General features: G+C 42.7%; 1 protein-coding gene across 1 annotated transcript; it reads left to right on the forward strand.

The window, feature by feature from the left end:
• The first annotated feature begins 4,657 nt into the window (after positions 1-4,657).
• Positions 4,658-14,669, forward strand: LOC139461775 (CD9 antigen-like). Its single transcript, XM_071243235.1, has 8 exons — positions 4,658-4,745; positions 4,891-5,027; positions 8,902-9,102; positions 9,797-9,871; positions 10,468-10,563; positions 10,741-10,827; positions 11,540-11,623; positions 12,637-14,669. The coding sequence occupies exons 2-8, from the start codon at positions 4,962-4,964 to the stop codon at positions 12,694-12,696; spliced, it is 669 nt and encodes a 222-aa protein (XP_071099336.1). The 5' UTR covers positions 4,658-4,745; positions 4,891-4,961; the 3' UTR covers positions 12,697-14,669.
• The last annotated feature ends 566 nt before the right edge of the window (positions 14,670-15,235 follow it).

The raw sequence follows: 15,235 nt of genomic DNA on the forward strand, positions 1-15,235 counted from the left end.
AAATAGCGCAGTGAGTAAGGTGTGAAAACTTCATGTAAAGGTCAGAGCATGGTATAGCATCGCAGCTCATGTTGAAGAGCGACGTGTCTTATATAGGAGTAAGTTCCTCGTGAAAGTTCGGATTGTTGAGGGGAACGAGTGAATGTCCGTAATAATATTCAATAAAAAAGCCAGAAATATCTGGAACTGTGGATATGAATAACTTATCAATCCGTGAAGATCCGGGGTAGAATAGGCCTTCAGCAACCCATGCTTGCCGTAAAAGGCGACTAACGGGATCGGGTGGTCAGGCTCGCTGACTTGGTTGATGCATGTAATCGATCCCAATTGCGTGGTTCGATGCTCATGTTGTCAATCACTGGACTATTATTTACAGACCGCCGTCATATAGCTGGAATATTGCTTAGTGTGGCGTTAAACAACAAACCAACCAACCAACTTATCAATCACAATAGTGCAATATTATCAACTAGAAACATTGCTCTCCCTCAAGCTTAAATTTAATGGATTTCACAGTTCAGATAACTGGTTCGGTCCATTATCAGCTCAGGGGTCTTGGCCTCTCCACCAACAGCCCGGAAAGCAATTGGGACTTATGCCAGGAAACGCTGCCTAGTCGAATTAACCAAGAACATTTGGGAAAATGTGAAGACTCCAAAACACTGCAACCTTCTGCATTACCCAGATTGTCAGATACCGTGTTCCATGCAGCAAGCCCGGGTACTCTCCCAATGTCAGTCAACAGATTGGGAGGTGCCACACCTAAGGCACCGAGAACAATGAATTGTATAATTTTCATTTTCCATGACGCCCTCTACACATTCTGGGTCGTACCATGTATGGACATCTGAGTACAAAAAATACAAGCATATGAAAGACGATAATCAAGTCGCTTAAGGTACAGTGTTTGTGTCAAAGCTGTTGGACAGTCTTTATTATTATTATTATTATTATTATTATTATTATTATTATTATCATTGTTGTTATTATCATGGATGATAAACATAAAAACTTAAACTAAGTAAGTTTTAGTTTAACGCCGCTTTGAACTGTATTTCAGTTCTATCACGACGTGTCACCTTCAGGAGTGAGGACAGCCCGAAGTAATGCAGGTCTTAATCATTTGTGACATGTTTAGAAAAATAACAATTATTTGATTAACCAAACGCAAATTGTTTTCCTGATTTATTACCATTAAGTTTTTTATGTAAGCACATCCCTCCTTTTCCATATTTCCGTGACCTGCTCTTGTCCTACAAGCTGTAGGGGCGGTGGGGTGGCCTAGTGGCTAAAGCACTCGCTCGTCATGCCAAGCATCCGGGTTCGGTTGTCCCAATGGGTGAAGCCCATGTCTGGTGTCCCTCGTGATATTGCCAGAATGTTGCTAGAAGTGGCATAAAAACATACTCACTCACTCCTACAAGCTGTGTCCGCCCTTGTAGAGAACAAAGCACCCGGGTTCGGTTGTCCCAATGTGTGAAGCCCATGTCTGGTGTCCCTCGTGATATTGCCAGAATGTTGCTAGAAGTGGCGTAAAAACATACTCACTCACTCCTACAAGCTGTGTCCGCCCTTCTAGAGAAAAAAGCACCCGGGTTCGGTTGTCCCAATGTGTGAAGCCCATGTCTGGTGTCCCTCGTGATATTGCCGGAATATTGCTATAAGTGGCGTAAAAACATACTCACTCACTCCTACAAGCTGTGTCCGCCCTTGTAGAGAACAAAGCACCCGGGTTCGGTTGTCCCAATGGGTGAAGCCCATGTCTGGTGTCCCTCGTGATATTGCCGGAATATTGCTAGCAGTGGCGTAAAAACATACTCACTCACGACTACAAGCTGTGTCCGCCCTTGTAGAGAACAAAGCACCCGGGTTCGGTTACCCCAATGTGTGAAGCCCATGTCTGGTGTCCCTCGTGATATTGCCAGAATGTTGCTAGAAGTGGCGTAAAAACATACTCACTCACTCCTACAAGCTGTGTCCGCCCTTGTAGAGAACAAAGCACCCGGGTTCGGTTGTCCCAATGGGTGAAGCCCATGTCTGGTGTCCCTCGTGATATTGCCGGAATATTGCTAGAAGTGGCGTAAAAACATACTCACTCACTCCTACAAGCTGTGTCCGCCCTTGTAGAGAACAAAGCACCCGGGTTCGGTTGTCCCAATGGGTGAAGCCCATGTCTGGTGTCCCTCGTGATATTGCCGGAATATTGCTATAAGTGGCGTAAAAACATACTCACTCACTCCTACAAGCTGTGTCCGCCCTTGTAGAGAACAAAGCACCCGGGTTCGGTTACCCCAATGTGTGAAGCCCATGTCTGGTGTCCCTCGTGATATTGCCAGAATGTTGCTAGAAGTGGCGTAAAAACATACTCACTCACTCCTACAAGCTGTGTCCGCCCTTGTAGAGAACAAAGCACCCGGGTTCGGTTGTCCCAATGTGTGAAGCCCATGTCTGGTGTCCCTCGTGATATTGCCGGAATATTGCTATAAGTGGCGTAAAAACACACTCACTCACTCCTACAAGCTGTGTCCGCCCTTGTAGAGAACAAAGCACCCGGGTTCGGTTGTCCCAATGGGTGAAGCCCATGTCTGGTGTCCCTCGTGATATTGCCGGAATATTGCTATAAGTGGCGTAAAAACATACTCACTCACTCCTACAAGCTGTGTCCGCCCTTGTAGAGAACAAAGCACCCGGGTTCGGTTGTCCCAATGGGTGAAGCCCATGTCTGGTGTCCCTCGTGATATTGCCAGAATGTTGCTAGAAGTGGCGTAAAAACATACTCACTCACTCCTACAAGCTGTGTCCGCCCTTGTAGAGAAAAAAGCACCCGGGTTCGGTTGTCCCAATGGGTGAAGCCCATGTCTGGTGTCCCTCGTGATATTGCCGGAATATTGCTAGAAGTGGCGTAAAAACATACTCACTCACTCCTACAAGCTGTGTCCGCCCTTGTAGAGAAAAAAAGAACCCGGGTTCGGTTGTCCCAATGGGTGAAGCCCATGTCTGGTGTCCCTCGTGATATTGCCGGAATATTGCTAGAAGTGGCGTAAAAACATACTCACTCACTCCTACAAGCTGTGTCCGCCCTTGTAGAGAACAAAGCACCCGGGTTCGGTTGTCCCAATGGGTGAAGCCCATGTCTGGTGTCCCTCGTGATATTGCCAGAATGTTGCTAGAAGTGGCGTAAAAACATACTCACTCACGACTACAAGCTGTGTCCGCCCTTGTAGAGAAAAAAGCACCCGGGTTTGGTTGTCCCAATGGGTGAAGCCCATGTCTGGTGTCCCTCGTGATATTGCCGGAATATTGCTAGAAGTGGCGTAAAAACATACTCACTCACTCCTACAAGCTGTGTCCGCCCTTGTAGAGAAAAAAGCACCCGGGTTCGGTTGTCCCAATGGGTGAAGCCCATGTCTGGTGTCCCTCGTGATATTGCCAGAATGTTGCTAGAAGTGGCGTAAAAACATACTCACTCACTCCTACAAGCTGTGTCCGCCCTTGTAGAGAACAAAGCACCCGGGTTCGGTTGTCCCAATGGGTGAAGCCCATGTCTGGTGTCCCTCGTGATATTGCCAGAATGTTGCTAGAAGTGGCGTAAAAACATACTCACTCACGACTACAAGCTGTGTCCGCCCTTGTAGAGAAAAAAGCACCCGGGTTCGGTTGTCCCAATGGGTGAAGCCCATGTCTGGTGTCCCTCGTGATATTGCCGGAATATTGCTAGAAGTGGCGTAAAAACATACTCACTCACTCCTACAAGCTGTGTCCGCCCTTGTAGAGAACAAAGCACCCGGGTTCGGTTGTCCCAATGGGTGAAGCCCATGGCTGGTGTCCCTCGTGATATTGCCGGAATATTGCTAGAAGTGGCGTAAAAACATACTCACTCACTCCTACAAGCTGTGTCCGCCCTTGTAGAGAAAAAAGCACCCGGGTTCGGTTGTCCCAATGGGTGAAGCCCATGTCTGGTGTCCCTCGTGATATTGCCGGAATATTGCTAGAAGTGGCGTAAAAACATACTCACTCACTCCTACAAGCTGTGTCCGCCCTTGTAGAGAACAAAGCACCCGGGTTCGGTTGTCCCAATGGGTGAAGCCCATGGCTGGTGTCCCTCGTGATATTGCCGGAATATTGCTAGAAGTGGCGTAAAAACATACTCACTCACTCCTACAAGCTGTGTCCGCCCTTGTAGAGAAAAAAGCACCCGGGTTCGGTTGTCCCAATGGGTGAAGCCCATGTCTGGTGTCCCTCGTGATATTGCCGGAATATTGCTAGAAGTGGCGTAAAAACATACTCACTCACTCCTACAAGCTGTGTCCGCCCTTGTAGAGAACAAAGCACCCGGGTTCGGTTGTCCCAATGGGTGAAGCCCATGTCTGGTGTCCCTCGTGATATTGCCGGAATATTGCTAGAAGTGGCGTAAAGCCATACTCACTCACTCCTACAAGCTGTGTCCGCCCTTGTAGAGAAAAAAGAAAACGAAATGAGCTTCCCCCTCTGACTCATTTCTGTTGATAGCATATTTGAGAGAAATTATGGTCAAGCTTGTAAAATCTTGTGATCATGTTATCCTTCATATGCCATTGCGATTTCCTCAATTCCTCGAGAAACAGTAATAGCTCAAAATGAAAACGAAACTAGGTTTTGCCTCTAGACTCATTATCGATCACAATACAGACAACGCATTTCACACGAGGCTGCAGTCGAACCGTGACTATTTTTCGACACAAACAGTTTTACAGCGACAGTGAAAGGTGAGTTTTAGTTGTGAAAATGTTTTAACACGCTAATCGTAACATTCAAATGATCGTACGAGTCATATTTGTAGTCGTATGTTCAAACCGATATTTCTGTCTCTCCAGCTGTGGCCGTAAATAACTGCTGATCTTTTGTCAATAGGACACCCACAACGCATCAACTATTCTGGCGTACAGTACATCTGATTCTGTTGGGTTTACGTATCAGCAGCCATGTGTTCCGGAGGAAAAATTGATTGCATGAAATATTTGATGTATGCATTCAACATTGTGTTCTTGGTAAGTGCAGTATTGTTCTTGTATCCGTAACACGCATGGGGATATCTTGTTCTGGCATGTTCTGAATAGAAACTCACTGTCTGCACTGTCTGAATATGACATGTTATGTCTGGGACTCATGTGTTCTGACTATACACATTATGTCTGGGACTCACACGTGTTCTGACTATACACATATTATGTCTGGGACTCGCACGTGTTCTGACTATACACATGTTATGTCTGGGACTCACATGTTCTGACTATACACATATTATGTCTGGGACTCGCACGTGTTCTGACTATACACATGTTATGTCTGGGACTCACGTGTTCTGCCTATACACATATTATGTCTGGGACTCGCACGTGTTCTGACTATACACATATTATGTCTGGGACTCGCACGTGTTCTGACTATACACATATTATGTCTGGGACTCGCACGTGTTCTGCCTATACACATATTATGTCTGGGACTCACGTGTTCTGACTATACACATGTTATGTCTGGGACTCACGTGTTCTGCCTATACACATCTTATGTCTGGGACTCACGTGTTCTGACTATACATATGTTATGTCTGGGACTCACGTGTTCTGCCTATACACATATTATGTCTGGGACTCACGTGTTCTGACTATACACATGTTATGTCTGGGACTCACGTGTTCTGCCTATACACATATTATGTCTGGGACTCACGTGTTCTGACTATACATATGTTATGTCTGGGACTCAGATATCTTCTGACTATACACTGATTTTATGTTCTGAATAAAAACATATTATATATGGGCGCATCTCTGAATGTAAACATCGTCAGCGACGTTTACATGTTTATACAAGAACTGTCACACATGTGTCTATAAATAGTACTCCGCGGAGTTGGGTTAGAATAATTATTTGTCCCGAGCAATCTCTGCTTATCGCACGAAGCGACGAACTGTCAGGTTCGGTGACTTGGTCGATTTGATGTCAACGTACCCAAACTGCGTGGATCGTTGCGATTAAAATAGCTTATTAGATTGCCTGGTCCAGGCTTACTTATTAACAGGTCACCGTCATGCACATGCAATATTGTTAAGTCACGAACACACTATTAATTGCACCATGTAATAACAAACTATCAACACAGTCAGGAAGTGTTTTCTTAACTATCTATTATTAAGCGAAGCTTATCTATCCTATTCATAACATATCTGAGTGTTATCACAACATAAAGACCAGGCATGACTATTTATGTTCGATCGATATGAACTTGTTGATATTGAAAGTTATAACACGACACGCACTGAAGGTATACGTGATAAGCCCCTTTTATGCTTGGCCTTGTTGTGTTGAACCTTATCGGGTAGGCACGCCTATACATTGATTGTCCGTGCAGCTCAACACACACGTATGGGGCTGTGTGAGTGGGAATAAGTGCAGTGGACCTCGGTTGGGTCACGCTGACCTAGTCAATGAATACAACTGCCTGACGTTCACGATACTTGCAACCCTATAGTATTTGCCATCATCTTGATCTATTGCACAGGTGTTCCTGTCGTATAAGGGGCTGCAATTCGCTGTGCAGGGTTGCGTCCCTTGGGCACGCCAGGAACCTGCATTAAGGTTCTAATCCCGGTTCTCCCCGATTATGTTTCTAGTTTTGTCAGCGCCATGCTGGTGGGTTTCACCGAAGTGGTAACGTCTGAGACCTGTATCATATAAGGCTTACCTCCCACATAAAGCTGACGCACCGTGATATAACTGGAATACTGTTAAGAGGCGTTAAACCAAACTCACTACACATTGCATAGATGATCATATTACAGTAAACTACGTTTATAACGAAAACACTTATAACTAACTGACGGATATAACGAACATATTTTTTAATCCCGACCATTTGCTGTTTATACACTGTATATATGCTTATAACGAACTACGTTTATATCGAACTAAAATCAATGGTCCCTTCGAGTTCGTAATAACCGTAGTTTACTGTACTGATAATTTTGATATGTCGATAAACTTCATGAAAGAGCGTCATATGATTTTGGCTCAAACGTTGCTCAGTGTGGGGCATTTTACTAGGACTGGGACGGGTAACTTACTCGAGTCGGGTGGATCCTGAGTAGGACCCAGGTACCCACAGGACTACCCGGGCCAGTGGTTAGTCACGTGATATAACGACAAAAATTCACTTTTGCTCAGTTGTCACACTACAAGTCGCTAATGTTCACATTTCATTCTGATGATGCACACATTCCTTTTGACTTGTATATGTTTGAGTTAAGATAAAGCTTCAGTTAAATTCAGTGTACGCATGATGTGATAGATTTATACATGTATCTAAATAATTTTGGCCAGGGCTGCGGTAAAACAATTCCCAATCAGACATTATGTTCCCATGTCTTTAGACCTGCACTGGGTACCCGGGTAGGGTCGGGTAATAGGGGGTCGGGTACCCGTCCCAGCCCTACATTTAACAAATTTCTACAGGCAAACAGAACGGACTCTTGTCTGTACATAATCGAGGCTGGACCAGACAATCCAGTGATTGACATCATCAGCATCGATCCACGCAATTGGGATACGATGACATGCATCAACCAAGTCAGCGAGTCTGACCACGCTATCCCGTTAGTCATCTTTTACGGCAAGCACGGGTTGCCGAAGACCTATTCTACCCCGGATTTTCACGGGTCCCGTATAATAGAATGTGACTTAGTTAAACCATAAAATACCTATGTCGTGTTTTAAATCGTACTTGGTCTCTTAAGTAAGGCAACAGGCAAGTAGGTGCAACTGCCCGTCAGTTAGCCCTGTTCGGGAATTTTCAACTTAAGGCACCGTTTATAAAGGCTTTCTTTTTTAGCCATCTCTAATAAAACACAAGGTTAGTCTTAAACTTGACATCTTAGAAAAGTAATATAGTTTGCTCTAACCCTATGTGTCATGTTATAAAAAAATAGTTGTTTTTTTGTTTGTTAGTCTTTTTTTATTTTTTTTTATAAAGTATAGTTTTGCCCTGAACTATTATTACGTAAAAGCACTCAGACGCCAGCGTCCTCTTGTTACAACTACAAAAAGGTTTAGGGCAAACCTATACTTTATTAAACTAAATAGGGGTAGAGCAAACTATATTTCTAAAGTATAACATCATAATTCGAATTGAATTACCTTTGTAAAATAGGTGGAATAATGTAAAATTAGTGTTGATTTAGTTATCAAAAATATTATTCTCAGAGCTCCAGATAAGCTCTAGGTGTTGTGGGTATTTTACCCATGCATTTTAAAATCATTGGGTATCAGTAATTCTATCTGGGTATTCAAATTTCTGTTACCCACTAGTTTTTACACATGTGGGTATTTAAGTTAAATATTTAAAAACACTATTCATCTAGTCCCTGCAAACTGGTGGTGTGTGGGTTCGAGAGCTTTATAGGACTCAAAAATACCACAATACTTCCACAAGAAAGTGTGATGGCAAATGATCATGATGTAACTGTCATCGTGGAGTTTGGCAAGGTTGACGGAATGTCCGTTCATAATTTCAAAATAAGTTGCGGATTTGCTAATCGAATACGCAGGGTTACTTCACAATATTTTGACGATACGCACAAGTTTTATTTTTGTAGCGTATCTGTAATGTTCGTTGTGTATTTGATACGCTTGGATTTTATTTTACTGCGTGCCTCTGCATTTCTGATTCGTTTTTTACGCAGAAACGCAGCTTATCTGGAGCTCTGAATTCTGAAATCGATCGAGTTGGGCAATAGCTGTTTAAGAAATAAAGTTTGCCCTACCTACATGTGTAGTGTAATGCAGTATAGTTTTGTTCCATTCTCTGCAGTATCCGCTCTTTTCCCAATGTACTCATGGGAATCATGTATTGCTTCATTCCAGATTCTTGGACTTGGGATTGTAGGTTTTGGGATCTGGATACGGGTTGACCCAGACGCCGGCAAATACATAAACGAGTCTGTCGATTTTGACGCTTTACAGACCGCCTCTGGCATCTTCATCGGCATTGGCTGCGTCATCCTCCTCGTTGGCGTTGTCGGAGTTTGTGGAACAATCAGACAGAGCCAGTGTCTGCTTGTTGTGGTGAGATCACGTCCTGTTCAGATACCCTATGACGAACTGGTTGGTTGGTTGGTTGGTTTGCTTGTTGTTTAACGCCGCACTAAGCAATATTCCAGCTGTATGACGGCGGTCTGTAAATAATCGAGTCTGGACCAGACAATCCAGTGATTAATCTCATGAGCAATGATCCACGCAATTGGGATCGATGACATGCATCAACCAAGTCAGCGAGCCTGACCACCCGATCCCGTTAGTAGGCATTTACGACAAGCATAGTCACCTTTCACGGCAAGCATGGGTTGCTGAAGACCTATTCTACCCCGGAATCTTCACGGGTCGACGAACTGGTTTAACAGGTGTCTTAACAGAAGCCCGTGCCGGTTCTTAAAGTCGACTTAATTGATCGGCTGGCCAGTCTCGGTAAAGCTAATTGCGTGTCATCGTACCCGTCCGGCACGGATCGTTGATCTTAATATCAACCACTGCCTTGTTTCCAGGTTGCCGTCAATATTGCTGACTATGGCGTTAAACAACACACAACCCAAAATTTCGTATCCGTTCCGACCAGAATTTACACTAAGCTGACAGGCCAGGATATAAATGAAATGTTGTTCAATGATGGTTTGAGCTCAACAGCTCTTGTCACTGGTTAGTAGAACAATGTGACCCAAATAATAATTATTGATTTGGTAATATGTACTTTTCATAATTTCAGTTCTTCATCAGTTTGTTCATCATCTTTGTCATTCTTCTTGCAACTGGAGTGGTGGTTCTCACCCAGATGGATAATGTAAGTACACTAAGCATCCTCAGCGGGTTATGAACGCTGACTATTGTGACGATTCCATATGCTTAAAATCGAAAGGAAGCAAATTGACCTATTATGATAGGGGCAGGAGTCATCGTCTAAACCTCACAAATGCGCTGTCCTGGGTTGCGTCCTTTAAGCATCCTAGGATCATAAGATCATATATTCGAATCCTAGGTTTGACCTAATATTAAACAAAGGTTTGTCAGCACGATAGCATCGCTCGTGGGCTTCAGGAGCGGTGGGGTAGCCAAGAGGTTAAAGCGTTCGCTCGCCAGGCCGAAGACCCAGGTTCGATTCTCCACATGGGTGCAATGTGTGAAGCTCATTTCCGTGATATTGCTGGAATATTGCTAAAAGCGGGGTAAAACCATACCCACTCACTCATGGGTTTCACAGAAACATCTAAGACCCACACCAGTCTGACTCCCACATCCAACTGAAACTGAAATATTGTTCAAAGCGGAATTAAGCCCGATTCACTTAGAAAACAAATATGTGTTTCTGTTTTTACTCATGTATTTCATTTGTACTTTTGTACATTTATTTATGTCTATCAATTTACGTTTTCTTTTCAGGTGAAAGACGCATTTGGAAATTACCTCCAGAGCAAAGTCGACGTCTACAATAGCGACAAAGATGCCAAACTTTTCATATATAATTTCCAGGAAGCTGTAAGACATCGTTTCCATTTTATGCTATCATGTGAGAAATATTGGTTCCATCTATTTTTTGTTGGAGTATATTTTGAAGTGTACTGTCCAAAATTCACCGAGGTATTTATTATGCTATTTTTAAAGGCCAAGAAAGGTCACCACAGAAAAAAATGAAATATATTGGTTTTGTTTCAGTTCCATTGCTGTGGAGCCAAATCTGGGCTTTCAGATTATCCTATCACCGCCACGACTGGAGCCTGTAAAATTGAGACTTATCTGAAGGTTAGTTTACTCCTTTACAGCACAACCTCAATGGTCCGGACCTAGTTAGTTCGGAAAACCCACCTCTGTGACGATCTTTAATTGAGTGAGTGAGTTGGGTTTAACGCCGCTTTTAACACTAGTCCAGTTATATCATGGCGTGTCAGCTGAATGTTTGGAGGAAAGCCCGAAGTGATGCAGGTCTCAGACGTTTACCACTTCGGTGAAACCCACGAGCACGGGTATGGTGCTGACAAACCGTGCCCCCTCTTTTACTGAACGCGATGTATAATTAAAGGTACATTATTCTTTATCGATATTCGTTACTCCGAAAATTTGGATACCAGACGCTTCCACCTGGGACTTCGTTAATATTCTGGAAGAACGGGGTCGAATATCTAACTGACTCACTTCAACAAGCGAGATGGATGTTGCTCAAAGTATGCACAACTCCAGCAATATGATGTCGGCCTGTAAATAATCTGGACCAGGCAAACTAGTGATTGAATGAGAAACGAACGAGGCAATCGCGTTGGGGTGAAATTAAGGAGGTGCCCCAGACCATCCAATCCCCAGTCGGCTCTTACAAGATTATTAATGTATTGACTCAGCATGAAAACTTCTCCGATGGAACTATCGATATGTTAATAATGCACTGTGTTGTGCAACTAAAGGTCTCACTTTGTATATAACGTTGTGTTTGATAAACATTTACCATTTCCCTTATTTATAGCCCTGTGCTGAGGAGTTTTTCCAAACATTGGCGCCTAACCTGGGTATTACGGCCGGCGTGGCATTTCTCGGAACTGTGATCATGGTTAGTACATGTTGATTGATTGACTGATTGATTGATTGATTGATTGATTGACGCCGGATTGATCCAGCATCATTCCATATAACGACGGCTTGTCAATAATCATGTTGGATCGAGACGATTTGACTGGGTACCAGGAAGCTCTGCCTAGTCAAACCCACCCCGAACTTTTCAGAGAATGTGAAGACTCCCCAACACTGCAGCCTTCTGCATTACCCAGATTGTCAGAAGGGCTGTATTTCTGGTAGCAAACCCGGGTACTCTCCCAATGCCAGTCAACAGATTGGGAGGTGCCAAACCTAAGGCACCGAGAACAATGGGGAATCGGACCACTTGGTACTTGGGAAGCAAGCGTGACATTTAAAGCGAGGTTCTGCATAGTATTGATCCCGAGTATGTGTAACTGTTTGTTCGTTTGTTTGTTTGTTGTTTAAAGCCGCACTCAGCAATATCCCAGCTATATGACGGCGGTCTGTAAAATAATCGAGTCTGGACCAGACAATCCAGTGATTGACATCATGAGCATCGACCCATGCAAGTTGGATCGATGACATGCATCAACCAAGTCAGCGACCTGACCACTCGATCCCGTTAGTCGTCTTTTACGACAAGCATAGTCTCCTTTTACGGCAAGTATGGACCTATTACCTGTAGTTAGTGAAGCTTATATATAACTGAAACAAATGGCTTGCATCAGATGCATAGAAAACTAGTGATGATATCAAGATACTTCTGATGGGACCCGTGAAAAATTCGGGTTAGAATAGGTCTTCAGCAACCAATACTTGTCGTAAAAGGCGACTATGCTTGTCGTAAAAGTCGACTAACGGGATCGGGTGGTCAGGCTCACTGACCTGGTTGATACATGTTGAATCACTGGATTGTCTGGTCCAGACTCGATTATTTTACAGACCGCCGTCATATAGCTTGAATATTTCTGAGTGCGGCGTTAAACAACAAACAAACAAACAAACAAACAAACAAATTTCTGATGGTACTTTGTGTTTTCTTTACAGATTTTAGGACTGGTTTTGTCCATGATGTTCTGTTGCGCCATAAGGAAGGCTTCGCCATGAGGAAGGCAACACGACGAAAGAACAACAGCAGTTATAAATAATAACTCATCAATAATTGTATCTGGGCCCTATTTGTATGAAATAATGAGATACTGTTTTTAGATCTATTTTCTGAAACATGATCTTTATAAAACTCTTGTTCAGAACATACAACATTTTGTATTTATAAATAATAATATTCTTTGTTTAAAATTGCTAAAACAGTGCAATGATTATTTCAGTAAAAAAGGGATTGATGTTCTGAACAATGTTTCATGTATAAGAGGAGATGGGCTCAACCAAAATGCTTGTGAACTCTATTGTTATGTTGTACATGGATGTGGTTTTCTTTTTTGATATCATTGTATTACTTTTATACAAATATGTAAGATTTCACATAGAAACCGGCTTCTTTTGCGTGCTACTTCGGATGCCATACTGAAATTATTTCTCACATTCTGAAATGATTTAAAAAATGTTATTATGGGGTTAAGTGGTGAGGTTATGACGTGAGGTGAAATTGGGTCGCGTCCAAGATTATTGCACTTATATAGCGACGTGCATGCACGTGTGAGTGGCTGCTTGTATTAGTCCGGACTGATGCCGATTTATAGTGCTAGCTCACTGAGATACCATGCCGCAGTTTAACATGAATACCCCACTCAGACACAGTATACTGACTCCGAGTCGACCCGTCCTTGTTTTAGCCCCTAACGCCGAGCGCCAGACAGGGTAACAACAAGTACCATCTTTTAACGTCTTTTGGTATGACACGGGTGGGCCGGACCTTCCGCTCTCCGGGCGGACGTTCTACCACTAGACTACGGAGGCGGTGTTATGGGGTTGAGTTGTCTTTAATTATTATATACAGGTAATAGAACGGAGAAGAAATCTCTTCATTTTCGGAAACTGAAGAAATCTCCACATGCCGAAGTATTGTATGTTTATTTGGGAGTTTTAGGATATTTTGCTTCAGGATCGGCATGAAAGATTATGGAAACATAGAAGATTTATTTATAGAGATAAATGTATCATGTGTTTCAGTTTGTTTGTTTGTTGTTTAACGCTGCACCCTGCACGCTGAAAAACGTCAAAACAGTGTTTATAGACGTCAGTGCAATCATCATAGGTAACACTTTTTTTTTAGTACTGAAAATTTAGTTTGGCGACATTCATATCCAACGTCAGACCAGGTAGCATGTACACTTATATATGGAATGCTCGTTTTTCAACAATTATCTGATATTGGCATCTTGCCGTCAAGTTTGTTTGTTGTTTAATGCCGCACTCAACAATATTCCAGCTATATGACGGCGGTCTGTAAATAATCGAGTCTTGACCATACAATCCAGTGATTGATATTATGAGCATCGATCCACGCAATTGGGATCCGATGCCAATGTATCATGATGAATATTGCTTAATCCCATGTATCCCATCCCCTTGGGGATTCCGGGGCAGAACAGGCCCCAAGCAACCAGCGCTTGTAAAGAAACACGACCCGATGGATCGGGTGGTCAGGCTCGGTGACTTAATAGATTGCGTGTCATCACTGGATTGTCTGGTTCATACTCGAATATTTACGGGCCACAAATTTATAGGTGGAATACTACTGAATGCGGCGTTATACAAACAAACAAACACTAGTACCCATTTCAAAGTGTGCGACTTTGTTTTACTGCCGTTTTGAAATGCATTTCAATTATACACAGCGTGTCAGCTTTTTGTGTAACGTATTGCCTCGTCAAATATATGTAATACCTTTGTAAGATTTCGTCCATGTTGGACATACCAAAACGCAGGTATGTCACTGAGTATGTTATTCATATATATGCAGCTGAGTAAAAAATTAGGACAAATTATGTTTTGCTCTATCTTCTTGAAGTATTTCTTTTTTTCCTTCTTGAAAGAAATTGAATTGAATAAATATTTCAATCTCTGTGTCGGCCGTTTATTATAGATACATACTGTCGTATATTACTGGAATGTTGCTGAGTGCCGCAATATACACACCAAACATTTTATGACTCGTTATAACAGAGTCGACAATACTGTTCTATATATTAAAATAATAAAGTCCACGTTAGTCCAATATCTTCTTTATATCAGTTTCATACATAGTACTTTCACTATGTCTCATGTTAGCTCTTCAGTGTATCTGACAATGGACAAATAACTTACGCCTTCACATTTAACTTAGGCGCGTATTAATGAATGAAATGTTGCTCTTTTTGAAACAATGTAGGTTCATGATCAAAATTTAGCTTATATAGCGGGAAAACTAAAAAGCTTAGCTTTAAAAAACTAAAATGTAAAGGCGTAAGTTATTTGTCCATTGTCACCTTGGTATTGTGACGTCATAGTTCTCCTCAACGACGTGATTTCATCAGTCAGGTCATTCGTCACCACTCGCCCCTTTCCGTAACCTGTCAGTAAAGTGTTGCCATGTGTTAGTTAATCGTGAAAAAACAATCATTGATAATAAAATGTGAATGCATGTAAAAAGATATTCTCACACACCTGTCAGGTGAAAGAATACATGTGTGCATAGTAAATGCAT

Source organism: Haliotis cracherodii, unplaced genomic scaffold (genome assembly GCF_022045235.1).
Source record: "Haliotis cracherodii isolate W230 unplaced genomic scaffold, xgHalCrac1.p SCAF_15, whole genome shotgun sequence".
NCBI lineage: Eukaryota > Metazoa > Mollusca > Gastropoda > Lepetellida > Haliotidae > Haliotis > Haliotis cracherodii.